The sequence below is a fragment of the Bos javanicus genome, chromosome 7 (assembly GCF_032452875.1).
Source record: "Bos javanicus breed banteng chromosome 7, ARS-OSU_banteng_1.0, whole genome shotgun sequence".
NCBI classification, from domain to species: Eukaryota; Metazoa; Chordata; class Mammalia; order Artiodactyla; family Bovidae; genus Bos; species Bos javanicus.
The window spans coordinates 95,584,801-95,611,044 of record NC_083874.1 but is presented as its reverse complement, the minus strand read 5'-3'; the positions used below and the strand labels follow the sequence as shown (position 1 = coordinate 95,611,044).

The window sequence follows — 26,244 nt, the reverse complement described above, 5'->3', positions numbered from 1 at the left end:
CGCTCGGTCATGTCTGACTCTTTGCGACCTCATGGGTTGTAGCCCACCAGGCTCCTCTGGTGGGCTCCATGTCTGTGGAATTCTCCAGGCAAGAACACTGAAGTGGGTTGCCATTCCCTTCTCCAGGGGATCTTCCCAACTCGGTGGGACCAGCATCTTTTACATCTCCTGCTTTGGCAGGTAGATTCTTACCACTAGCGCCACCTGGAAAACCCCATGTATTTAAAAGCCACACACAATGATGACTTCTCTCAATTGGAAAATATTTATCTATCACAAAGCACATTGTTTATCATCTTTAGTCTAGGCCCTTTTAGTCTAGTAATGTTCCTTTGTTATCTCAGCTTAAACATAAAATATGGCTTCCCTGGTGCCTCAGATGGTAAAAAATCTGCCTGCAATGCAAGACACCCAGGTTAGATCCCTGGGTCGGGAAGATCCTCTGGAGAAGGGAATGGTTACCCATCCCGGTATTCCTGCCTGGAGAATTCCATAGACAGAGGAGCCTGGTGGACTGTGGTCCATGGGATCGCAAAGAGTAGGACAAGACTAAGTGACTAACATGAACACACATAGAAAAAAGATGAAGGAAAATACTCAAAGATAGAAATAGTGGCCATTTCTGTAGGGCTGGAATTCTAGATGACAGTGTTTATTTCTTTAAAATTGTTGATACCTTCTAAATTTTCTTTAGAAGAAACATATTGAAATACGTTTCTATAATGATATGTAAGAGCTGCATCATTATTTAAAAGCTACAAAAATCAGTATATATAATAACTATGAACATATAATATCATCACAATGATTTGAGAGTACACACAAAATTTTGTAGCAGCAGTGATAACTTAAGTGGTAAGACAGGGTAAATACTTTTGCTTTTCACAAGTACATATTACTTTTGCAACTAAAAAAGACTAATCTCATCAAGAGAAAAAATATGTTAGAAAGAAAATTTTAAATGTTGGAGTAATTCATGGACTTTAGAAGCAGGAGAGGTAAACACACTGAGGGAAAGAATACCACGAAAGCTGTTATGGTACAGAGAATTTATCAAATACCTTCAAGGAGCAGTTTAGACTCTATACATCTCCCTTTCTTTACCTATAAAAATATATCCATCATTAAATCTGAAGTCCTTAAAACAGGCTCTGTGAGATCGTGTGCATCCCATGTCTTAAATTCTATTTCTCAGGACGTCACGGAAATATGCTGCTAAGATGCTCACACTCCCCCAGGGTGGTCAGATGTGTCAGTCAAACACTTTAAATAGATTTGATTGCAGGTTTGGAAAGACAACTTTGTTCCACTGTATTTAAAGGTGCTGCTAAATGTTTTCATTTTTCTCTTTCCTACTCTGTAGTCATTTTATCTTTGGTTTTTTTAGTCCATTCAACTTTTGGTCTTACAGTTCCTCTACACCTGAGAAGAACTTAAGTTCTTAACAATTGTCACAAAAAACAAAACATACATTTTCAAAGAAACTTACTCAACTCCGTCCTCAAGCATTTATACTGCAAATGCAACATGACAAATGATATTTTAGTTGCAATAGTCTATTAAAATAAGTGCAGACATCCTAGGATCACTTAGTGGGTGTATAGGAGTAATATTCAAGATAAATAAAAACCATTTATGGCAGCAGAAGAGAAAGAACTCTGAAATTCACACAGCTGCATTCATCCCCAGGTAGTTTTGCCTATGACAATATCATAATGGTTCTTGTCTGATCCTAATCATTTTCAATCCTGGTTAAATCTTCCCTAAGCCCTTCTCTGTACCCTTTTTCTTGCACCTCCAAATGAAAGGCACTGGAGAAGTATCCCTGAGCAGAGAAAGCACATTTTCAAACTGACTTTATTTCAAAGGCCTGGCTTAGTCCTTGGAAGCTTAACTAGTATGTTTGCATATGCCTGGGGACAACAAGCTGTTTACTCTTTGGAGGTAGATGCTAGTTTGAAAATGGATAACCAAACCCCCCCCCAATAAGCTTCTTAATCTTACTTCTTGTTCAACAGAACAGCAGATAAGAAAGCATTTGTGCGAAAGAATCAGTTTTAGGAAATCTTTCCCTAGTAATCTGAAGACGATAGTAACTGGTTGTAGATGGTAGGCAGGGCAGATGACAAGTCCAGACTGCACGTGGTTTTATAATCACGAACACAGAGTAAAAATAATGCCAAACGGATGATTTCCTTGAATTGTCTCCAGGGCCATAATATGTCATCCATGACATACGGAATGAGAGACTCCTTGGAGACAGACTACATTAGAAATATAACTAGACCACTAGATGATTCAACTTACACATCCGTCCACCCTATCAAATAGATACGGGCAGAATTTGGCAAGATAATAAGCAGTCTTCAGTCTCAGGCTATCTGAACCTCTGCAGTGATTTATGTCACGGGAGCAGGGCGAAGCCTGGCTCTCCTCTCTGTCAGCCAGCTGGGGTGGAGCAGAACAGACCCAGATGACCAGGTTCTGGCACAAACGCAAGAGCTGTGAATCTGAATTTCCCAGACGTGTTATGAAACAAAGTCAGACTTGCTTCAACTGCTGATAAAGAAAAGAAAAATTCTTTCTTTCTTCTCCTGAGATGGAAGCTTAGCCTTTCACTTTCAAAGAACTGCAAGCACAGTCATCACACAGACACAGAAGTCTTGAATTCTCCTCTGATTGTACTGATAACAGGACTCCTTATCAATTTTCCCAAGCCCTTTATAAAAATGAAAATGAGGCATTTTATAGTCCAGATATTAAAAGAGATCTAACACTGGGGGGGCAGCTGCTGCCTTAACCAATGATATCTGTACATTCAAGACATAACATTTAAGCTTCCACATAAAAACGTAATTGTTGAGAATAATCCTCTAAGATCTAGGATTCTTAGAATTAGGTCACTATCCACTTGATTGAACTGGAAGATTTCCTTTCTTGTGCAAATGTTTTCAACTTGATTAATATTAACATAAAGAATAACATCTAAAAACATTATTTCCTGATCTGGACAATAAAGAGACACTATAGTTGTCTCTTTATTCAACAGGAAACCTATTTGGTAGATAACTTATCTGGGAAGATATTTAAAGAGAAGGATTGATAGGGGAACTGAGTGATATTAGGTACATAGATCTTCATGCTAGTAAAAGTTGGCTTGTTCTCATGGAAAAAAAGTTTAAATAATTTAACTAAGAGCCAGGATAAAACCTTAATAAAAGTTTATTTTTACTTTGTAAAGAAAATTTTCTTCCATGGAAACAAAAATATTCACTGCAGATTTGCATGGTAAGAAATAATCTAAATTATATTGACTTGGGTGTTGGTAATGGAAACAATAGTAGACAGCTGAGGACTAAACCTTCGTGCAGAATTCATAGCAAGATCTAGTCATAATGGCTCCCTTCATACTGAATATACAGAAATATATGGACTATTTCAAAACTGCAGAAAATAAGCAGAAAGAGAAGCTAGATTTCTGGAAGCATGTTAATAAGAGAGAAAAACCAAAATGGTTACTCTATGCTTTTTAAATTTCCAGGTACCTTTCAGGACCTGGCTCTTTTACAAACTGGGATGAATGATGATAATTATTTCTACTGAATGAAGATGAATATTCCATTGAGATTTAAAATGTAAAAAGCAGCAAAAGGAAGCAAGCCTAGGACCCTCTCAGAGGCTAGCACTTTCACACGACCCATTCATGGAGACCAGACGATGCTGATAGTGAACATAATGGGGTATCATTCAGTGAAAGGAGAAATTCACGGACTCAAAGACAACCCATCTGAAAGTGAGGCTTGCTTCCACTAGTATTTCCACAGGATGGAACCAAATAAAAATACTCTTTTTCTCTCCCTTTTGTTTGTGAACCTGAATGACTGGTTTAGTCTAGGTTATCACTGTTCTCCTTTCACAATGACTCTCATAAAAAAAGATTTCCTTTTCAACAGTAGCATTTGGTTTCCCTTCTGTATGTTTTTGTTCAAAAAAAAAAACAAAAAACAAAAAACAGTTAAGATTCACCAATTCCTATAGAGACAACACCCTAAATAACTGAGTTCTCCTAAATGAAAACTATTTCTGGAGGAAATAGTTCCTCTCTGAGGAACACTTTATTTATTTTAATGATTTCCACTTACAGCATTGAAGCAGCTCTTAGTTAAAACTAAATTTGCCAACATTTTAGTAGGAGATATTTGCTACCTCATTATTTATTTCATGATAGAATTCACAATTTAAAAACAGGAGAAAATGAAAATTCAGTATTGTAGAAATTACCTCATCTGATCCTTTCTTTTCTCCTGACTTGGAAGGCGATCCACTTGTTTTTCTACTGACATGCTGTAAAAATATTAAAAGAGATAACATTTAATAGAGGGAGGTGATACAAGATTATATAATAGTGACTTTAATCCCAAAGGGCTAAATACACAGACTGTAAAAACAAGGACACCTTTAATCTTCCTCCTGAGAACTGTTAATAATTCTCCATTGACATAGGTGGCCTTCAAAAATAAAGGGAAGCTATAGACATTTATTTGGGATGCAGAAAGTAAGTCTGTAATTAACCAGACATAGATCTGATGGTGGTGCCAAGGCGGCATCTCGTCTCCTACAAAATGCCTCCTGGAATTTCAAAGCCCAAATTGCCAGCATAGGCGACATTTGGTTCCTCATGGAGATGAGATGTCTGAGGACCATGTTGAGCTGAAGCCATTACTTAAGCCTCAGTTCAGCATAAACTCAAGGGAGGAAATTCTCTGGAGTTCTGTCTACTTACCAAAACAGAAAGATAAAGCGTGCATTGGGAACCCCATACCTCCAACGTTCATTATTTATGGCTTTAGGATTTCATTATGTCCTAAATCAGAATTATTTTTCTCACAAGAACACTGGTGATGAATGGGAGTATTTTTGCATGCATGGTGGGCTGCTTCAGTCATGTCTGACTCTTTGCGACCCTATGGACTGCAGCCAGGAAGGCTCCTCTGTCCATGGGATTCTCCAGGCAAGAACACTGGAGGGGATTGCCATGCCCTCCTCCAGGGGATCTTCCCAACCCAGGGAGCCAATTCGCATGCTTCTCTGACATCTCCTGCGTTGGCAAGGAAGTATTTTTATGTGGTATATAAAAGCGTCAAGTAGTTTACACGCTATTTGGTTTGATAAGATAAAAGAAGCCATGAACATTATTGTACTTTTAAAAATATTTATTTTATTTATTTTTGGTGGCATTGGGTCTCAGGTGAGGTGTGTGGCCTCTCTAGTTGCTGGGGTGGTGCTTAGTCGCCCCACAGTATGTGGGATCTTATTTCCCCCATCAGGGATCAAACCCTCACCCCCTGCACTGAAAGGCAGACTCCCAACCACTGGACCATCAGGGAAGTTCTCATTCTTGAATATTTTTGAGAAATGAAAATATTTTATGTTCCTGAAAATTAGGGACAAAGAATTATTTCTTATACAAGTGGGATATGCAAGAAAGTGGGAAAAGGAACCTAAATATAAGAAAATGAAAAGCTCACTATTGGGTCTTAGCCCAATCATCTTTAGTTACATTGAAACATAAAACCCCATCATGTTCCCTAAAGTGGAATCAAAACCTGGATATGCATGTCACTCAAGTTATTCAAATTAAAAAGAATGGCAATAACTAATAATAGTAATAATAATGTTTATCATTTTTTATTACTTACAGGAACTTTCATATATATTTTTATCTGATACAAAAAAAGATGCTCACGTGAGTTCATGGATTAAAAAAAATTAAGAATAAAAGTCATGTGATGTGCTTTTCACAAAAAGATACACCCAGTAAATGAGAAAAGCTTGCAAAGCTGGTTTTCTGACAGCAAATCTATTGTCTCTATACTATGATAAGAGCTTCCCTGATGGCTCAGTCGGTAAAGAATCTGCCTGCAATGTAGGAGACCTGGGTTTGATCCCTGGGTTGGAAAGATTCCCTGGAGAAAGAAATTGCAACCCACTCCAGTATCCTTGCTTGGGAAATCCAGTGGACAGAGGAGCCTGACAGGCTATACTCTGTGGGATCAAAAGAGTTGGACATGACTTACCAACTATATCACACATACTATGATAAATAAAACAAGATAATATTTCTTTAAATCATATCAACAGATATTTTTGTAAAATAAAAAGGCTAAGCAATATTAGACATGTGCAGTAGTTCTTTGTATAAAAACTAGAAATAAATCACTTTCACAAATGGAAAACTTTCCCCCAAACAGAAACCTCTCATGAATTTCTGCCCACAGAAAAGCAGGCAGATTGCAGTAGCTTGGTGAATGAAGCTCTCTACAGGGCTTGTTTCACCCAGATGACCTAGTCAAGAGTTTGCCCACCCCTGGAGAAGGAAATGGCAACCCACTCCAGTATTCCTGCCTGGGAAACTTCATGGACAGAGGAGGGGGTGGTGGTTTAGTCACTAAGGTGTGTCCTGCTCATGCGACCCCATGGACTATAGCTCACCAGGCTCCTCTGTCCATGGGATTCTCCAGGCAATACTGGAGCAGGTTGCCATTTCCTTCTCCAGGGGATCTTCCCGACCCAGGACTTGAACCCAGATCTCCTGCATTGCAGGAAGATTCTTTACCAACTGAGCTACAAGGGAAGCACAGACAGAGGAGTATAGCGGACTATATTCCATAGGGTCACAAAAGAGGTGGACACAACCTAGCAACAACAAAAATGTTCATGTTTACATTTACAACATTATTTACAATTGTCAAGACATGGAAGCAACCTGTATCCATCAACAGATGATGAATAAAGAAGATGTGGTGTGTGTTTAAAAAAAAAAGAGTTTGTCCACGGTTGAGAGCAATAGCTATTGAGTAATTAATGAATCTTGAAAAAACAAGAGCCATTTAAAAGCCCACATATATATGTCAGAGCTAGATGGCCATTGATAAGCTTTAAGAATAATAGGTGAGCAAAAGAGAAGAATTATTCAGTGTTTGGAGAGAGAATTTGAGAGGGATGGGTCTACATGACACAAATTTATTCAATTTGTCTCCTTTCAGAACTGGTAAATTTAGAACCATGATATCAAATTCATTTTTATCACCAATTCTATATATTTTTCAGATTAGATATAGGTAATATCTAGTCACAACAATACCCACTGTTTGAGCATACACACTGAACATACAGCCTCATTTACTTTTAGGAAGTATGATTACTCCATTTTAGAAATGTGCTTGCTCGCTCAGTCGCGTCCGACTCTTTGTGACCCCGAGGTCTGTAGCCCACCAGGCTCCTCTCTCCATGGGATTCTTCAGGCAAGAATACTGGAGTGGGTTGCCATTTCCTCCTCCAGGGGATCTTCCCAACCCAGGGACTGAACCCGCATCTCCTGAGTCTTCTGCATTGGCAGGCGGATGCTTTGCGCTAGCACCACGTGTGAAGTTCCATTTTAGAAATGAGAATACAGACACACAACTCGCTCTTGTCTTGGGCAAGGCTCCATGCTCTCCGCAAGGTCCCATTTCGGTTCTTGCTCAGGTGGGAAACATACATTACGATCTACCCTACAGTAAACATGCAGACAGCCTTTTCTCTTTAAAATAAAGGTAGATAGATATCTTACTATAAAACGTTTATAAAGTTGATTCCCTGGTATTTCAAAATTGCAGTCCTCCAGATTAACCAACATCATCAGTTACTTGCTTCCACTGAAATGCTCAAAATCTCTCACAATTACATAGTTTCCAAATAATAGTTTGAGAGGGATATATATATATATATATATATATATATAAAAATATATAACAAATGCTTTTTTTTGCTTAAAATGTCTATTATAAATATATGTTTTACAAAATGAGGTTTTAAAAAAGAAAATGCTTTTTAAAAATGTTGAATTGTAATGACAAATTATAAAAATTATGTACTATAAGAATTGTCATTTTTTAACTTCACAGAAAGATTTGCTCTCAATAGAGTAAGTATAATAATATAAATAAAAATCACATAGTGAAATGACATTTTTTAGTAACTATCAGGATTATATTTTTTCTAGTTTTTTTAACCTGGCTTTTTATTATAAAAATTTTCTAACATACAGAAAAGTTGAAAGAAAAATATCCATAGTCCCATCACTGAGAGTCAACAACTATTAACTATTGTTGCCATATACTGACATCTCATCATATATTATGGACAGACACATGATCTACATATATTTGCATATGTACCAGCATTTGAAAGTAAATTGAAGATATCCTGAGACTTTACCCCTAAACATTTTATCAAGCATGTCCTTAAACTGAGGACTTTTTCCTCTATAATTACAATACATCCTCACTCTAACAAAACTCTAACAGAATTAATAAGAATTACCTAATGCCATTCAATTTCCAGTAAATGGAAACTTTATAAGTGAATCATTGCCCTGACGAAGAAATGGCGCTTATTCATATTCAGTAGCTGGTGCTGTGCTGTGCTTAGTCGCTAAGTCGTGTCCAGCTCTTTGCAATCCGATGGACTGTAACCCGCCAGGCTCCTCTGTCCATGGAATTCTCCAGGCAAGAATACTGGAGTGGGTTGCCATGCCCTTCTTCAGGGGATCTTGCCAACCCAGGGATCGAACCCAGGTCTCCCACACTGCAGGCGGATTCTCTACGATCTGAGTCACCAGGGAACCCCATTCAGTAGCTTATTAATGATACAAAATCAGTTATATCTTTTCATTGAGAGAGATTCAAAGTGCCTGATTTCTACATTCATGGAATAACTGTGTACTTTCCACGTACTTTCCATTCTGCTGATGAAATAAATGTTTGGAAATTATACATTTCAGATTTGATCCAGCTTAGGAACCTGCAGCAAGTATCTCAAAGAGTGAAGAAAGAAACCTTTGTCTACTATCACTACATGTAGTTGATGGGTCAGGATGAGCTGAGAGAAACATGGAAAAGAGACTGAACCACAAACCTGAAATATCCAGGAAGGACTTTTCTGTAAGAGTGGAAAGAAACTAACATGTTCTAAGCATCTCCTTTGTGAGCCCAGCACTGGGCATTTCCTCTCTGCGGTCTCCTTGACTGCCATAGCAGTAAAAAAGAGACACAACTGGCAGCTCATTTTATTGATAAAGAAATAGAATGTGAAACGTAAGATCCTCCTCAGTCACACTACATGTCAGCTACATGTGTGGGTTATAGTCTGGAGGCCAGAGACTGGGCTGGTTAAGCTAGCTGAAAACTTTTGATGCCCGTCAAGAAAGTCTCAATCCAATGCTCTAAAAGGAAAACAACTCAAAAAAAAATCAACAAAACCCAGATAAAGCCTTCCTATTCTAAAACTGTTCTTTTTTGTGTGTGTGTGAAATTAATCAGACACACACTACCAAAGTGTCATCCTGTTTTAGGAAGTTTTAGGAGCTGGACGGGAGCAAAGACAGGAAGTGCAGGATGCCGGTCCTAAAGTAGGAGACATTTCACTCGGAGGATACGGCCCCGGAAGCCAGGAGCTAAGATGAAAACACGTGAAAGAACAAGAGTGACAGGAGTTTAGAGGCAGAGAAAATATCAGATAAAGGGTTTTTTGGTCTTGCTTCAAAAAGAATTTTCCAACCTGTTTCCACCTCCTGGCATTGCTATATATTTGGTAAGCATAGCTGTCCTTTGTCCTCATTCTAGAAGACAGCACTAATATACATACAATTTTCTGCCCTAGCAATCTCACAAACGCCTCAGGAAATCAACAGGAGCAAGGAGCCATGAAGCTTGGCACTGTGCTCCCACCCAGCTAAGGACGTATGCCAGCGCCAGGCTTTGGCTCTGCAGCATTTGGGGTCGCCTCCCCAGAGCAACCCAGATACACCCTGACACACTCAGAGACAAGGGTATGTGTCACAGGATGAGCTGAAGCTCGAACTTCTACACATATAAGAAGAGAAGGAAGACAGACAAAAATTGAGCTTCTGCAAGCCTATGCTCAGCTGTGAAAGAGCATCAAAAGCTAGTGTGCTTCTGAAATGCCTCTGTTAGATTTAAACCCCCCCAAAAAGGTACTGAGTTTCATTTAAGGGTGACAAAAACATTGTAAAATGATCTTAAAGTGATGCTTGGACAACTCTGTACTCAGTACTAATAAAATAATAATACTGAGTTAATAATAAAATGGGGCTTCCCTTGTAGCTCAGCTGGTAAAGAATCCGCCAGCAATGCAGGAGACCTAGGTTCAATCCCTGGGTGGGGAAGATCCCCCGGAGAAGAGAAAGGCTACGCACTCCAGTATTTTGGCCTGGAGAATTCCATGGACTGTATAGCCCATGGGGTTGAAAAGAGTCGGACATGACTGAGCAACTTTCACTTTCACTTTCAATAATAAAATATTAAAATATTAAAAATACTGAATTGTGTATTTTAAAGGGTAAATTATGAATTATATCCAAATAAAGCTGTTTAAGAAAATAATAAAGATTATGTGAAAACAGCTGGAAGATCTTCCTTCTGCAATTTGGGGAATGCTGACGGAGATCAATGTTTGCATGTCCAGTGACAGCTATGGCAAAATCAAGAAGTAATGATATGTAATCCCAGGGCCCTCTGGAGCCTGGTGCACACCGCTTAGCTCCCTCCCTGCACCACTGCTGCACACAGAGACAAAGGCTTGCTGGGGAGGGTGGGGTAGGGGTGCTCCCTAAGGATCAAAAAGCCTTCATTTAGCTGTGGGTTGCTCCATGGAAGAAAAGCTATGACAAACCTAGACAGCATATCAAAGAGATGGGAATACCAGACCATCTTACCTGACCTCCGAGAAACATGTATGCAGGTCAAGAAGCAATGGTTAAAACTGGACATGGAACAATGGACTGGTTCAAAATTGGGAAAGGAGAATGTCAAGGCTATGTATTGTCACCCTGCTTATTTAACTTATATGCAGAGTACATCATGTGAAATACCAGGCTGGATGAATCACAAGCTGAAATCAAGATTGTCGGGAGAAATACCAATAATCTCAGATATGCAGATGACACCACTAATGGCAGAAAGCAAAGAGAAACTAAAGAGTCTTTTGATGAAGGTGAAAGAGGAGAGTGAGAAAGTTGGCTTAAAATTCAACATCCGAAAAAACTAAAATTTGGCATCTGGTTCCATCACTTCATGGCAAATAGACGGGGAAAGATGGTAACAGTGACAGATTTTATTTTGGGGGGTTCCAAAATCACTGCAGATGGTGACTGCAGCCATGAAATTAAAAGACACTTGCTCCTTGAAAGAAAAGCTATGACCAAATTAGACAGCATACTAAAAAGCAAAGACATTACTTTTCTGACAAAGGTCTGTATAGTCAAAGCAACGATTTTTCCAGTAGTCATGTACAGATGTGAGAGTTGGACCAGAAAGAAGGCTGTGCACCAAAGAATAGATGCCTTTGAACTGTGGTGTTGAAGACTCTTGAGAGTCCCTTGGACTGCAAGGAGATTCCAACCAGTAAATCCTAGAGGAAACCAACCCTGAATATTCATTGGAAGGGTTGATACTAAAGCTGAAGCTCCAGTACTTTGGCAAACTCATTGGAAAAGACCCTGATGCTGGGAAGGACTTAGGGCAGGAGAAGAAGTGGGCGACAGAGGATGAGATGATTGGATGGCATCATTGACTCAATGGACATGAGCTTGAACACACTCAGGGAGATGGTGAAGGACTGGGAAGCCTAGTGTGCGGCAGTCCATGGTGTCAAAAAGAGTCAGACAAGACTTAGCGACCAAACAACAACTCGTCTTTCAGTGCAGGTCACAAGTGCCCAAGCACTTTTGGAAACGCTTACTAGAGTCTGGGGATTCAGATATAGTTTATCCAGGGTGATGCTGGGGACAGATGTACATCCCTGAACTTCCCCAGCTGAAACTAACACCCGGCTAGGACTGAAACCACTGCTTGGAGAGGAGCTCTGTGGGCACCATGTCAGGAAGTGGAGGTTTCTACTCCTCCAATCACCCCACTGAGTCAGCACCCATGGGAGCTTCCCCAAGTCAGACAGGCCAGGACAGCTCAGGGCCTCCTGGGTAAACCAACTGCTCAAGGCAGGAACCCAGTGCCCTGTGTTCAACCCAGCATTTCCTAACTAATTCTGAGCCTTGTCCTGCTAATGGCACATCAGATCTTCATGTTGCATGTAAGTCTCTATTTTCTTAGTAAAGCAAACCAATCAGCACTTTATTATATATGCTCCTGCTCACTGATTACTTCATAAATGTGTATTTTGCCTGCTCAACCAGATGGCAGATAAATTTTTTTTCCCTAGTACTGTGGCAGCGGTCCGACAAACAATTCTTGACTGATGACTGCATTTCCACAAACCTCTAACATTCCTTGAGAAGTACTTTTGCTCTTTTCAGGTTAGTAGACTAGGTAAAAGACTTTTTTTAAAGCTGAAAAACAGAATAGCTTGAAAAATTAAGAGACAATATGCAAATTGGATTTCCTGCAAAGTCCCTTAAAAATTTATTTTTCCATGTATTCTGCTTTCTAAAACAAGACTGTTCAGCAAACAAACATAAGGCTCAAGATGGAAAGCTGGTTTTGCTTTAAAACAGGCTCCCTGGTGCAGACTGAAGTGGACCTGCTTGCCCTAGGGTGGACTCCCTGCCCTGACCCCGTCAGTTGGTGTAGTAGGAATGTGTGATGGCTGCCTCCATGGGAGCCTCCTGCAGGACAGGCCAGCAGTGGTTTCAGCTTCTGCAAGGTGATCCTGCTTCCCCTCCAGTCTAGGAATGGTAGCAGCTTCCTAGATTTCTAACCCCTGTGTTGCCTCATCCACCCCAGTTGGCTTTCCGGCCTTTTCTGTTACCTGGCAACCAGCTCCCTGCATTCCATTCCATTCCCCAAACTCGGATAAGACAGGAAGAATGTGGGTCTGAAATGCTATGAGACCTTGAGCCAATAATTTAAACTTTCTGTTTTCTCCTTGTAAAATGCAGGTCATGATGCCTACCCCAGGGGCTGGCTTACGTACAAAACAAGCGAGGAGGAGCCCAGTCCACTGTTAATGAGGAGTCTGGTCCATTGGCTCGTTCATTTTAAGAACACAATAAAGGTCATTTCACTCCCTTCTTTTTCACTGGCATGCTGAATTATGAGACAATAAAATGAATATGAGAAGAAACAAAGGTTTAAGCTTTCATTTTCTAAGGCTATAAATAATATAGCAGGGAATTTAGATTTTAACTGGCCGTAAGTACAAAGGAGCCAGAGTCATCTGCTAAGTTTATGTTTAGTACTTTGCCTACCTCACGACACTGTGTTACATTAGTCTCACATTTCCATAGTACAGATGAGGAAACAAAGTACACAGGGAACAGAGAACTCAGTTTTTCACACAACAAACACCAAGCTGGTCACAGGGATAGCACTTATTGTGCAATTCCCATGCTATAAAATACTTCAAGGGTGTGAGGTGTGTGTGTGTTGGTGGGGCTTCTAGTAAGATAGATAAGGCAGGATAGGCACAGTGTTACGCTGATAATTATAGAAGGTGATGGATACAAGAGGAGGGTGTTATATTATTCTCTCTGCCTCTGTGCTAAAAAAAAAAGTTTAAAAATTTTTTGAATCTTCTTGAGAGCTTGTATCTCCCTAAAGTTACACAAAGGGTTTCCCTGGAGACTCAGTAGTAAAGAATCCACCTGCCAATGCAGGAGTCATGGGTTCGATCCCTGGGAAGGGATGATTCCCCTGGGGAAGGAAATGCCAACCCACTCCAGGATTCTTGCCTGGGAAATCCCAGGGAGAGAGGAGCCTGGCAGGCTGCAATCCATGGGGCTGCAAAAGAGTTGGATACAACTTAGCAGTTGAACAACAACAGAGTCACACAAAGGGAATATCCTAGCCATTTTTACTTGCTTTTAATACTGAAAACCACAAAATAATGGAGAAGGCTAGTATGAGAGGAAGAATTCATTTACTAAAAGAATAATCAGTGAGCAGCTGCTGTGTGCTAGGTTTTATAGGGAGAATAATTATTTAAAGAAAGGAAATGAAAGGTGTGATGCATGTTATCTTTCTGCTTCTCTAAAAACATTTGTTATCAAACTATAGAAATACAGGATAACCTTCTTTGGGGTTCTCATATAAAAGAAGACGAAAATTAAGGTTTAACTGCATATGTATACGGAGAAGGCAATGGCACCCCACTCCAGTACTTGCCTGGAAAATCCCATGGACTGAGGAGCCTGGTAGGCTGCAGTCCATGGGGTCGAGAAGAGTTGGACACGACTGAGCACTTCACTTTCACTTCTCACTTTCATGTATTGGAGAAGGAAATGGCAACCCACTCCAGTGTTCTTGCCTGGAGAATCCCAGGGATGGGGGAGCCTGGTGGGCTGCCGTCTATGGGGTCACACAGAGTTGGACACAACTGAAGCGACTTAGCAGCAGCAGCAGCAGCATATGTATAATTCTGAAATCCTCATGTTTCCCTGAACTCCGTTTGCTTTTCTCTAACATTTTAACATTCTGGTGGATATGCCCAGGTGGCAGTGTAAGGGCACACCCTCTTTTTGCCCAGTTTTCAGAACATTGATTGCCTTTCTGCCTTGTTTAGCTTAGGGGTTCCACTGTAGTAAGGCTTTTTTAATTTCCTCTGAGTCAAAGACGACGCCATGAGAATTTCAATAGCTACTCTGCTACTTTTGTACTAGTCTTTAGGCTGTGCTTGTGATTTTTATCTATGAGAAAGGCAAGAGAAGACCAGGAATGGACCATCAGCACAATTTTTGTGTCCAGGGCACCCTGTTCAACACATGACACATAGTAGGTGGGCAATAAGCAACTGTGAACATCTTTGGCCTTTACCAAAGCACTTTTATATTCTGTAAGTTCTCCAGAGTCAGAAGGAATTCCATAAATTTTAGGAAAACTAACCATAGACCCTTTATTTTCTGGAGTTAAATGACGCTCCCATCTGAGGAAGCAACTTACATAGATGGTACTCATTGGATCAAGTAATTTCACACTTCTCTTAAGTGAAAGACACTGGATATTTTTTCTTTATGGTAGCTGCAAAGCTTTCTGGGTCATTTTTTATGAAAAGAAAATGAGACAACTTGAAGAATAGAGGTTTAGAATCACATTAACAGGATTTCAATCCTTAAAACAGTTTAAAGGGAAGATTCTGGGAAGATGAAGTAAGAGGTACCAGGAATCCATCCCCTGACCTGGAACAAATTCTCCCTGGCAGAATCTGTCTGATGTAACTACTGTAAGTTCTGGAGTCTATCAAAGACTTGCAACTTCCAGGGGAACATTTAAATGGTAAGTTTTGGTTAATTTGCATCCATTTTAGCTCTGCTCAGCAGCAGCTGCCCATTCCTCGTCCCCAATTCACAGCTCAGGTAGCTCAGGGGTAAAGAAGACTCAGGAGACGTGGGTTTGATCTCTGGGTTGGAAAGATCTCCTGGAGGAGGAAATGACAACCCACTCCAGTATTCTTGCCTGGAAAATCCAGTTGTCAGAGGAGCTGAGCAGGCTGTAGTCCATGGGGTCACAGAGTCAGACAGGACTGAGTGACTGAGCACACACCACTCACAGCAAGTGTACGAACACAGCTCATGCAAGTGTGCCCTGGAGCATGCAAAAGGACTCTGCCCTCCAAATACTGCAGATCTGTATTCTGATCACAGATTGCTCACGCCCAGGGAAAGGTGCAGAATCAGAAAAGACCTGAGAAGCTCTTCAGTGTACACTTTTGGCTGAACCTTGGCACAAAAAGATCCCATCATTACCAAAAACAAAACAGCAAACCCTAGGGAAAGAAGAGAATTTGATTTCCAAAACTTTCAATGATTCAAATGTCCAGTTTTCAACCAAAAAAAAAAAAAAAATCACAAAGCATGCAAAGAAACAGAGATGTATTGCCCAATCAAGGAGAAAAACAAAAAACAAATAAAAAACAGAAACTGTCCCTAAGAGCTGATAGTAGATACACTAGATAAAAACTTTAAAACAACTGCCTTAAAGATGCTCAAAGAACTAAAGCAAGTGTGGAGACAGTCAAGAAACCAATGCATAAACAAAATGGAAATACCAATAAAAAATAGATCATCTAAAAAGAAACCAAAAAAAAATTCTAGAGTGGAGACATATAATAACTGAAATGAAAAAAATCACTAGAGGGATTCAAAGGCAGACTTGAGGAGGCTGAAGAAAGAATCATTGCAATCAAAAATAGGACAACTGAAATTATACAGTCTGAGGAACAGAAAGGAAAATGATTAAAGTAAATAGAGCCCGCAGGGTGTCCCAAGTGGCTCAGATGGTAAAGAATCTGCCTGCAATGCAGGAGATCTAGGTTTGATCCCTGGGTTGAAGATCCCCTGGAGGAGGACATGGCAACCCACTCCAGGATTCTTGCCTGGAGAATCCAGTGGACAGAGGAGCCTGGCGGGCTATAGTCCATGAGGTTGCAAAGAGTCAGACACGACTGAGTGACTAATACAGCAACGACAAACAGAGCCTATAGGACCTGAGAGACGTCGTCAAGTATACTTGGGTTGCTTCCGTGGATGGCCGTTTTTTGAGGAACCACCTTACTGTTTTCCACAGTAGTTGTATGGATGAGCACAATACTCTGTGTGTGTGTGTGTGTGTGTGTGTGTGTGTATTTCAGCCTTAAAAGGAAGAAAATTTTGATATATGCTTTAACATGGATGAATCTTGAGGGGATTAGTGAAGTCGCTCAGTCCTGTCCGACTGTTTGTGACCCCATGGACTGTAGCCTATGAGGGTCCTTCGTCCATGGGATTTTCCAGGCAAGAATACTGGAGTGGGTTGCCATTTCCTTCTCCAGGGGATCTTCCCAACCCAGGGATCGAACTCAGGTCTCCCACATTGTAGGCAGACGCTTTACCATCTGAGCCACCGGGGAAGTCCAGTGAAATAAGCCAGTCACAAAAAGGCATATACTATAAAACTCCACTGATGTGAGGTGCCTAGGATAGTCAAAATCATAGAGACAGAAAGTAGAATGATGGCTGGCAGGGACTGAGGGGAGAGGAGAATTCAGAGTTACTGATCAACAGGCATAAAGTTTTGGTCAAGGAAAATGAATAAGCTCTAGAGATCTGCTGTACAATATTGTACCTACAGTGAACAATAATGCACTGTATACTTAAAAATTTGTTAAAAGGATACATTTCAGGTTAAATGCTTTCATAATACAATAAAAATGATAAGGAACACAGATACTGGAATATAGTACCACGCGTTTAAATGTAGATATGAAAATTGAATGAGAATTTATTGTTTAATGAGTATAGAGTCCCAGTTCTGCAAGGTAAAAATTGTTCTGAAGCTAGATGGTAGTGATAGTCGCACAAGAATTATGAATATTTACTTCCACTGAACTTTACAGCTATAAATGGTAAAGATGGCACATTTGCTGTATGTTACCACAATAAAATTTTTTTTAAAACCTCAAGGAAAAAACAAAACAAAGATGGTTTGCTTAGAGGTTTTATACTCCATTGAGACAGTCTACTCAGAACTAATTACCCACTAGTTCACCTGGGAACCTCCAGTGGCCACCCACCATTTATACCACCAGCAGCAAGCTACGTCATTCTTTAAAAAGTATTTATACAATTAAATTTCTGGGAAGTATCAAAATGGATTAAAGAATAATATCATCAGGTGTACTCTTAAGTCTTATCTGCAATGGGAAGCAAACCAATTCAGAGACGGAGGCGGGGGATGGGTTGAGGGGCGGGTTGGGGGCGAGGCAGAAGGTGGTGGTGCTGTGCCCTTTTTGCAGAATCTATAATTTACATTCCTTATTCTTAAAAGTCGCTGCAGCCAAGTGGTCTGTCCTGCCAGGGAAGGTTTGTGACACTCTTCCCAGGCTGGTCACAATGGCGGGGCCTCCCAAATGACTGCTCCTAGATGACTCTGCCGTTGGACCAATAGGTCTAATTAGGCCAAGAAACATCTTTAATTAACACGGTCTAATAGAGTCAACTTATGACTCAGGAATATGATTACTGGTGTCAGCCAACAAAATTTACTCTCCGTCATGCTTCATCATTATGAAGGTCATCAGATGTCCTTCAAATCTAGCTTTGTAAATTTTTTTTTTTTTTTTACTAAAACCACATAGTTCTTCAAAAGATCAGATTCATAATACTGATGGTATTCACTGGGAAAATATATACTAAAGCGTTTCTTTGATTGGCTTTATAGGTGGCAATCCCTTAAACAAAATAAAACAAAAGATACACCCTTCAATTATTTTACCTTATTCTGCCTAAATTTTTAAAGTTAGCTCATTCACAATCTTTTTCAGTAATTAAAGGATCTCAGTAAAGACATTTTAATTATAGGACTTACTGAAGCATGATATACATATATGCAGATATGTATTATATCGTGTTTTTGTATAAAATTTTTGTATTAATAAACTGCATAAATGTTATATTTAATAGCATATAATATAAATCATATATATGTGTGTATACACATATATAAATTGGCTCCACGGGTCTTTAAGGGATTATAGATGGTCTTCTGTATGTGTGTACATTTTGTTGTGGGAAAGTGGTCCACGACTTTCATTTAATTCTCAAAATGGCTGTGGTCATCCCCTCACAGCCACCAAAGGAAAGTGGTTAGAAACCAATGTCTAGAGCTATACTGTCCAATACAGTAGTCATTAGCCACTCATGCCTATTAAGCACTTGAAATATGTCGTGTTAACTGAGATGTGCTCTAAGTGTAAAATACACACCGGATTTTGAAGAAAATGAAAAAGAAAATTTACAATATCCCAATGATTTGCACATTGATTCCATGTTGAAATAGTACCATTTGGAATATAGTGGGCTAATTAAAATATGTCGTTTTAATTTCCTCTGTCAGCTAATGTAATTACTAGAAAATTTAAAATCACATATGTGGCTCACACTATATTTGACCAGCTCTGGTTGGGGAAAAGTTAGCGCTTCATCACTGGCAGGTTACTGATTCTAGGAGGTTCCTACTAGCAGAAAAAGAAAATTTAGAATAGTTCTGACACTGAATTATAAGAGAGGTTTCAGCAAAGATGTCAGACTGTGCCTAAACATAATAGGGTTAAAAACATACCTTTAAACTATTTTCATCCCAATAATCCAGGCATAATTTCCTTTGAAGAATCATGAATTTGGAAGAAAAGTGATGTTAGCTCTGAACCACTGTTATTGATATTTGCAGATAATTCATGTTCTTATCAAAATGCACCACATGAATTATCTGCAAATATCAATAACAGTAGTTCAGAGCTTAAGACGATAATGACTCAAAGTAAACTTTTGCTCTTAGCACATCAATAAGATGCTACATTCAAAAAAACCCAGAAAATGTACAAGGAAGCATTCATGAAGAAACATCTCAAGGAAAATGGAAATTTTCTCCAGTGTTCTTGCCTGGAGAATCCCAGGGATGGGGGAGCCTGGTGGGCTTCCCTCTATGGGGTCGCACAGAGTCGGACACGACTGAAGCGACTTAGCAGCAGCAGCAGCAGCAGCAGCAGCGATGTATGGGTATGGTACTTTTATTCAGGAATTAAGTCTTCAGCAACCCTTATGTGGTACCTATTATCACCCACGTTTTATAGATGTGGAAACCGGTTGAAAAAAGAGAACAAGAATTCTGTCCATTTTCCACTTTGAGGCTAACACTGAGTCTGACACATAGTAGATGCTCAGTGAATGGCCACGGGATGAAAAGGGACATTTTACTGGTTCCAGTACAAGGTTTCCCTCTAAAGAGTGTCTGATTACAACACTCTTGTTGTTCCCAGTACCACATGATGAAAGAGAAGGGTATACTTCTTTTTTCCAACTCTCATCATAAATCAATGGGATATAAATATTTCTATCCTTTCTGTCAACAAGACTTATGTGTATTGTTATTATTTTGGAAAGCATCCTAATATTAAAGCATGCTTCCTGGTTCAAAACATTACAAGTACCAGCTTGACTGGATATCACACTTACATAGTTGGACAAGCATTCAGTGCATTAAATAAATGGAACATCTTTGCCCCCGATCCAAGCAATAAAGTATAGAGTCTCCCTCTCTCTCTCTCATTCTCAACAAGGGTCTTGATCTCAGTTGTTTATGTTCCTTGGAGTTTTGGGATTTTTTTCCTTGCCCCACCCCACTATCTTAGTTACCTGTCTACTTGGCGCTGGAAAATACACGCCCAACAACACGCCTCTGAAAGTTTTGTGCTTTACTTATGAGTTAAAAACAAACTCTAGAGCTGAGCGCTTTCTGAGTCCGCGTTCATCCAGGAATCTGCGTCCGAGGGCAGAATTCGTCCAGCAACAATCCCTATGCCATTCAACTTGTGAGCCTGAACTCGCCAACTAGCACGTGTACGTCCGAGCTGGCTCCCACATTCCACAGCAGGGTGGGTCTCAGCCTCTCCCGGAGCCTCCCCTGAAGGTCTGAGAGGAGGTCACAACCTGCTCCCCAACCCTCGCCCGAAAATCTGAACAGTGACCTCGCCTACAGCCCAGGAAGACAGAGCACATTCCCTTCCCAGTCCTGCCCAGGGACGATCACTCCTATTTACCGTCTTGTACCACCAGCTTGCAAATGCCATGGCGACGATGGATGTGTTCCGAGAGACGCAGCGAGAGACCCGAGGGACCCGGCGAGGACACGGGTGCAGCGCAGCAAAGGGCCACGGGTTCGCACTCCACCTGCCGCAGACCTGACTGGGACTAACTCTAAGCACCTAGGCTGTCAGGGGGTGGGCAAGACAGCTGGGCGGGGCCTACCCAGACCCCGCCCCTCCGGCTGACCCCGCCCTCGCCCCGCCCCTCCCCACCCCGCCCTGCCGGTTTGGCTCAAAGCTGCTTAGGGAAGAAGTGTTATTGCTCCAGGCAGCCACGCCCTGCAGCCCTGACTGGGCGGAAGACCAGACTTTTCTGCTGATCTTACAGACTCCGGAATCCCGGGGGGTCCCAAATGAATTTCATTCTCCTTTTACCCTTATCCGCTTCTCACCCACCCCTGTCTCATCCACCAACTTTTCCCAACGCATGAGTGACAAGTGAGCAAAAGTCGCTCAGTCGTGTCCTGACTCTGCCACCCATGGACTATCCAGTGCAGGGAATTCTCCAGGCCAGGATACTGGGAGCCAGTTCCCTTCTCCAGGGGATCTTCCCAACCCAACGAGCCCAGGTCTCCCGCATTGTAGGCGGATTCTTCACCAGCTGAGCCGCCAGGGAAGCCCACTCCAATGTGGCTTGCGCCGCGCCCAGTGAACTTGGCCGGGACCCAGGGCCATCCGCGGGCCCCTCCGGTCACCTGCCCAGAGGCAGGTTCTGAGTCCACACCCCTCTCTCTCCAGATGTTTCTCCGGGCCTGGGAGGGGTGGCGCCCAGGGACAGAAGGCCAAGAAGGCTAACCCTCCTCTGAAGGTGGACCCGAGGCTTCGGGGGGCCCCGAGATCCTCCCCGCGCTCAACCCCGGCGGTAGGAGCGCCACTCACCTCCTGGGTGTGGCGGGCAGCGCGCCGGGGCCGCGGGGAGGCGGCGGGCTTCGGGCCCGGCTGGGACATGGCGAGGCCGGTGCGAGCGCTGCCTCCGGGCGGGCGCGGCGGAGCCTGGAAGGGAGGCCCGAGCCGGGGAGCGCTGGGAGGGAGCGAGGGCGCGGAGGGGCTGGCGGGCGCGCCTGTGAGGCAGCTTTTCCGACCCAGCCCCGACCCGCGGGAGCTCCCCTTCGCCGGGCAGGGCCCTCCCCTTCCTGCCTGCAGTTGGCAGCGCCCGGGCGGCAGCGACCCGGGGCTCCCTGTTTGCAACTCACACCCTGGGTCCCGTATCTTCTCCCAGGGACACCCCACCCCACCCGAGGTCGCCTTGGTGCCCCAGTGGGTCGCAGAGAGGAGGGGCTGGAGATGGCGGGGTTTTCCCCCCGACTTGCCTAGACTTGGCTTGCAGTTGTGCAAGGAGAGCGGAACCGGGGCGTGGCCCCGTCTACATCTCAAGCCCCACTTCCTAAGAATCTCAAGAATTAGACAGCATTTCTGCAATCTGCTCTGAGTTAACTAGGAGGAGAATTTACCAACTCAGATGGCCCGGGGCCTGGACCCTCTGGATGAGGAAGCGGATTGCAGAAACAAATTGGTCTGTGTGTGACTCCGTGTGTTGTGATTGTGTGTGTGTGTGTGTGTGTGTGTGTGTACACACACGGGCCTGGGTGTGTTTTGTGCGGCTTTACTTGTTTTGAAAGTGCAATGATGTTTCATGTGGAACAAGTCTTGGGTTCCAATCAAAACCGAAGAACAGTCCTAAATTTAAACCCCATTGCCTTTCAGGAGGCTGTTGAATTTTGTTTGCGAGGAGGCCAGATCGCTTTTGTCTTTGGTTCATCTTAAAGAGCACTTCCTGGTTTGGGGCTGTGAATTATAACAAGCTTGAAGTGAAATGTTATAAGCCAGACTAGAAAAGGCTCCTCCTCTGCAGTGATTGTCTACCTGTGGTTGCTGCCAGTTTGTGAAGATCTGACAGAAGAAAACCTGTTAACCCTGCCATGGCATTGACAATGTGAGCCTCGGGGTCACTGCTCTCTGCGGTGCTGTGTTTCAGACAGTTTCCTTTACAAGGAAAGACTGGTCATGCTGAATGGACCTTGGCAGAATGGAATCCTTCTTTCCTTCTCCCTTCTCATTTTGGGCATTCTGACTTCCCTTTATTCAAGGGACCGGCTAGCTTCATTCTTCTTGGGGGGGGGGAGCAGGGAGGGATGATTGCAATGCATTTCCTCTTTAAGGAAATATTTGTGTATCTGATATTTCCAAAAAATAGCATTAACAGGTTTACTTCTGTTGGATTGTCACAAACCGGCAGCAACCACAGGCAGGCAATCACTGCAGAGGAGCCTTTTCTAGTCCACCTTGCAACATTTCACTTCAGGCTTGTTATAATTCACAGCCCCAAACCAGGAAATGCTGTTTAGGATGAACCTAAGACAACTTATACATAATTTGAATCAACTTGAATATGGGGCCTATGATTGCCCATTCAAGAAAAACTGATTGATGGCATCAGTTACATTCACAATGAAAGAAAATATGTCATAAACCTGAAAAATGCTTTTATGATTGTGACCAAACACCTACAGTAATTTAAGCAAACATAAAATGAAAGGAGTGATATAATGGCCCTACCTCCAGGCCCAGGAATTGGAACCACCTCTCCCAGGATCCTAAAGGGCCTAGATTCAGTATCCCCGAGTACATTATTCTGACTCTGAAAGAACAGTTCCCATTAAAGTCTGAGTCATTTTTTAATGGAGTATTGAAATTGAACTTGGGACTTCCCTGGTGGTACAGTGGATAATGATCTGCCTGTCAATGCAGGGGACACAGGTTTGGTCCCTGGTCCAGGAAGATTTCACATGCTACACGGGGCAAGTAAGCCCTTGTGCCATGACTACTGAGTCCACAGGCTGCAGCTACTGAAGCCACGCACCTAGAGCCTGTGCTTCACAGCAAGAGAAGCCGCAGAGATGAGAAGCCCACGCACCACAACAGAGTAGTGCCCCTCGTCCAACTAGAGAAAGCCTGTGCGCAGCAGCGAAGACCCAGCACAACCAAAAATAAAAATAAAACTGAGCTTAAACTGGCTAGTGTCATATTTGAAAGGCTTCCATGTAAAGCACGATGAAAAGGACTGTAGACGGAGCAATATAAAGGTTAAAATACGTATTTCCTGCCCTCCAGGGACTTCACAGTTTAGCTGAAGTCATATAGCATTTGTAACCCATGATCATTTGGGTGGCATTGAAAGACACACAGTGGGTGAATAAATACAAACGCACTTTGGGAATTTGGGGTTCTGTGGGTTTGGGGGACTATAGGAAGGGAAAGCAGGCTTGAGCTGGCTGACTGGCTGGTAGGATGTGGTTAGAAGAAAGTGGGGATCAGTTCAGTTCAGTTCAGTCAGTCATATCCGACTCTTTGCAACCCTATGGACTACAGCATGTCAGGCTTCCCTGTCCGTCACAAACTCCCGGAGTGGAAGTGAGAAATAGATTCAAGGGATTAGATCAGATAGACAGACTGCCTGAAGAACTATGGACGGAGGCTCCTGAAATTGTACAGGACACAGGGATCAAGACCATCCCCAAGACAAAGAAATGCAGCAAGGCAAAATGGTGTCTGAGGAGACCTTAAAAATTGCTTAGAAAAGAAGAGAAGCAAAAGGCAAAGGAGAAAAGGAAAGATATACCCATTTGGATGCAGAGTTCCAAAGAATAGCAAGGAGAGATAAGAAAGCCTTCCTCAGTGATCAATGCAAAGAAATAGAGGAAAACAATAGAATGGGAAAGACTAGAGATCTCTTCAAGAAAATTAGAGATACCAAGGGAACATTTCATGCAAAGATGGGTACAATAAAGGACAGAAATGGTATGGACCTAACAGAAGCAGAAGACATTAATAGGTGGCAAGAATACACAGAAAAACTATACAAAAAAGATCTTCATGACCCAGGTAACCATGATGGTGTGATCACTCATCTAGAGCTAGACATCCTGGAATGTGAAGTCAAGTGGGCCTTAGGAAGCATCACTATGAACAAAGCTAGTGGAGGTGATGGAATTCCAGCTGAGCTATTTCAAATCCTAAAAGATGATTGCTGTTAAAGTGCTGCACTCAATATGCCAGCAGATCTGGAAAACTCAGAAGTGGCCACAGGACTGGAAAAGGTCAGTTTTCATTCCAATCACAAAGAAAGACTATGCCAAAGAATGCTCAAACTACCGCACAATTGCACTCATCTCACACACTAGTAAAGTAATGCTCAAAATCCTCGAAGCCAGGCTTCAACAGTACATGAACCATGAACTTCCTGATGTTCAAGCTGGATTTAGAAAAGGCAGAGGAACCAGAGATTAAATTGCCAACATCCATTGGATCATTGAAAAAGCAAGAAACTCCCAGAAAACATCTACTTCTGCTTTATTGACTATGCTAAAGCCTTTGACTATGTGGATCAAAACAAACTGTGGAAAATTCTGAAAGAGATGGGAATACCAGGACACCTGATCTGCCTCCTGAGAAATCTGTATGCAGGTCAGGAAGCAATAGTCAGAACTGGACATGGAACTACAGACTGGTTCCAAATAGGAAAAGGAGTACGTCAAGGATGTGTATTGTCACCCTGCTTATTCAGCTTCTATGCAGAGTACATCATGAGAAACGCTGGGCTGGATGAAGCACAAGCTGGAATCAAGATTGCTGAGAGAAATATCAATAACCTCAGATATGCAGATGACACCACCCTTATGGCAGAAAGTGAAGAGGAACTAAAGAGCCTCTTGATGAAAGTGAAAAAGGAGAGTGAAATAGTTGGCTTAAAACTCAACATTCAGAAAACTAAGATCATGGCATTCGGTCCCATCACTTCATGGCAAAGAGATGGGGAAACAATGGAAACAGGGACAGACTTTATTTTGGGGGGCTCCAAAATCACTGCAGATGGTGATTGCAGCCATGAAATTAAAAGATGCTTGCTTCTTGGAGGAAAAGCTACGACCAACCTAGATAGCATATTAAAAAGCAGAGACATTACTTTGCCAACAAAGGTCCATCTAGTCAAAGCTATGGTTTTTCCAGTAGTCATGTATGGATGTTAGAGTTGGACTATAAAGAAAGCTGGAACTAACATTCATGGACCTAACATTCCAGGTTCCTATGCAATATTGCTCTTTACAGCATCACACTTTACTTCCATCACAAGTCACATCCACAACTGATTGATGATTTTGAAGAATGATGCTTTTGAACTGTGGTGTTGGAGAAGACTCTTGAGAATCCCTTGAACTGCAAGATCAACCACTCCATCCTAAAGGAAATCAGTCCTAAATATTCATTGGAAGGACTGATATTGAAGCTGAAACTCCAGTACTTTGGCCACCCGATGTGAAGAACTGACTCATTGGAAAAGACCCCGATGGTGGGGAAGATTGAAGGTGGGAGGAGAAGGGGATGACAGAGGATGAGGTGGCTGGATGGTGTCACTGACTCGATGGACATGAGTTTGAGTAAGCTCTGGAAGTTGGTGATGGACAGGGAAGCCTTGCGTCTACAGTCCATGGGGTCACAAAGAGTTGGACATGACTGACTGAACTGACTGAACTAAAGATAAAAGTTATGTTTACACTGTATCCATTAGGTGTGCAATAAACAACATTTCTAAAAAAGTAATGTATATGTATTAAT

General features: G+C 42.0%; 1 protein-coding gene across 7 annotated transcripts in view; it reads right to left on the bottom strand.

Moving 5' to 3' along the window:
- Positions 1-21,774, bottom strand: part of CAST (calpastatin) — a 132,790-nt gene extending 111,016 nt beyond the window's left edge. For 2 of the 7 annotated variants that reach the window (XM_061424450.1, XM_061424451.1), the window contains exons 1-2: positions 20,587-20,739; positions 4,282-4,344 (exon numbers count right to left, since the gene is read on the bottom strand). In XM_061424450.1, the coding sequence (XP_061280434.1) occupies positions 4,282-4,344; positions 20,587-20,616 (93 nt within the window). In that variant the 5' untranslated portion in view covers positions 20,617-20,739. Of the gene's footprint in view, positions 1-4,281; positions 4,345-20,586; positions 20,748-21,510 lie in introns of those variants that run through there. The other 5 variants (XM_061424444.1, XM_061424443.1, XM_061424445.1 and 2 more) reach the window with 4 other exon arrangements.
- Positions 21,775-26,244: the final 4,470 nt, after the last annotated feature.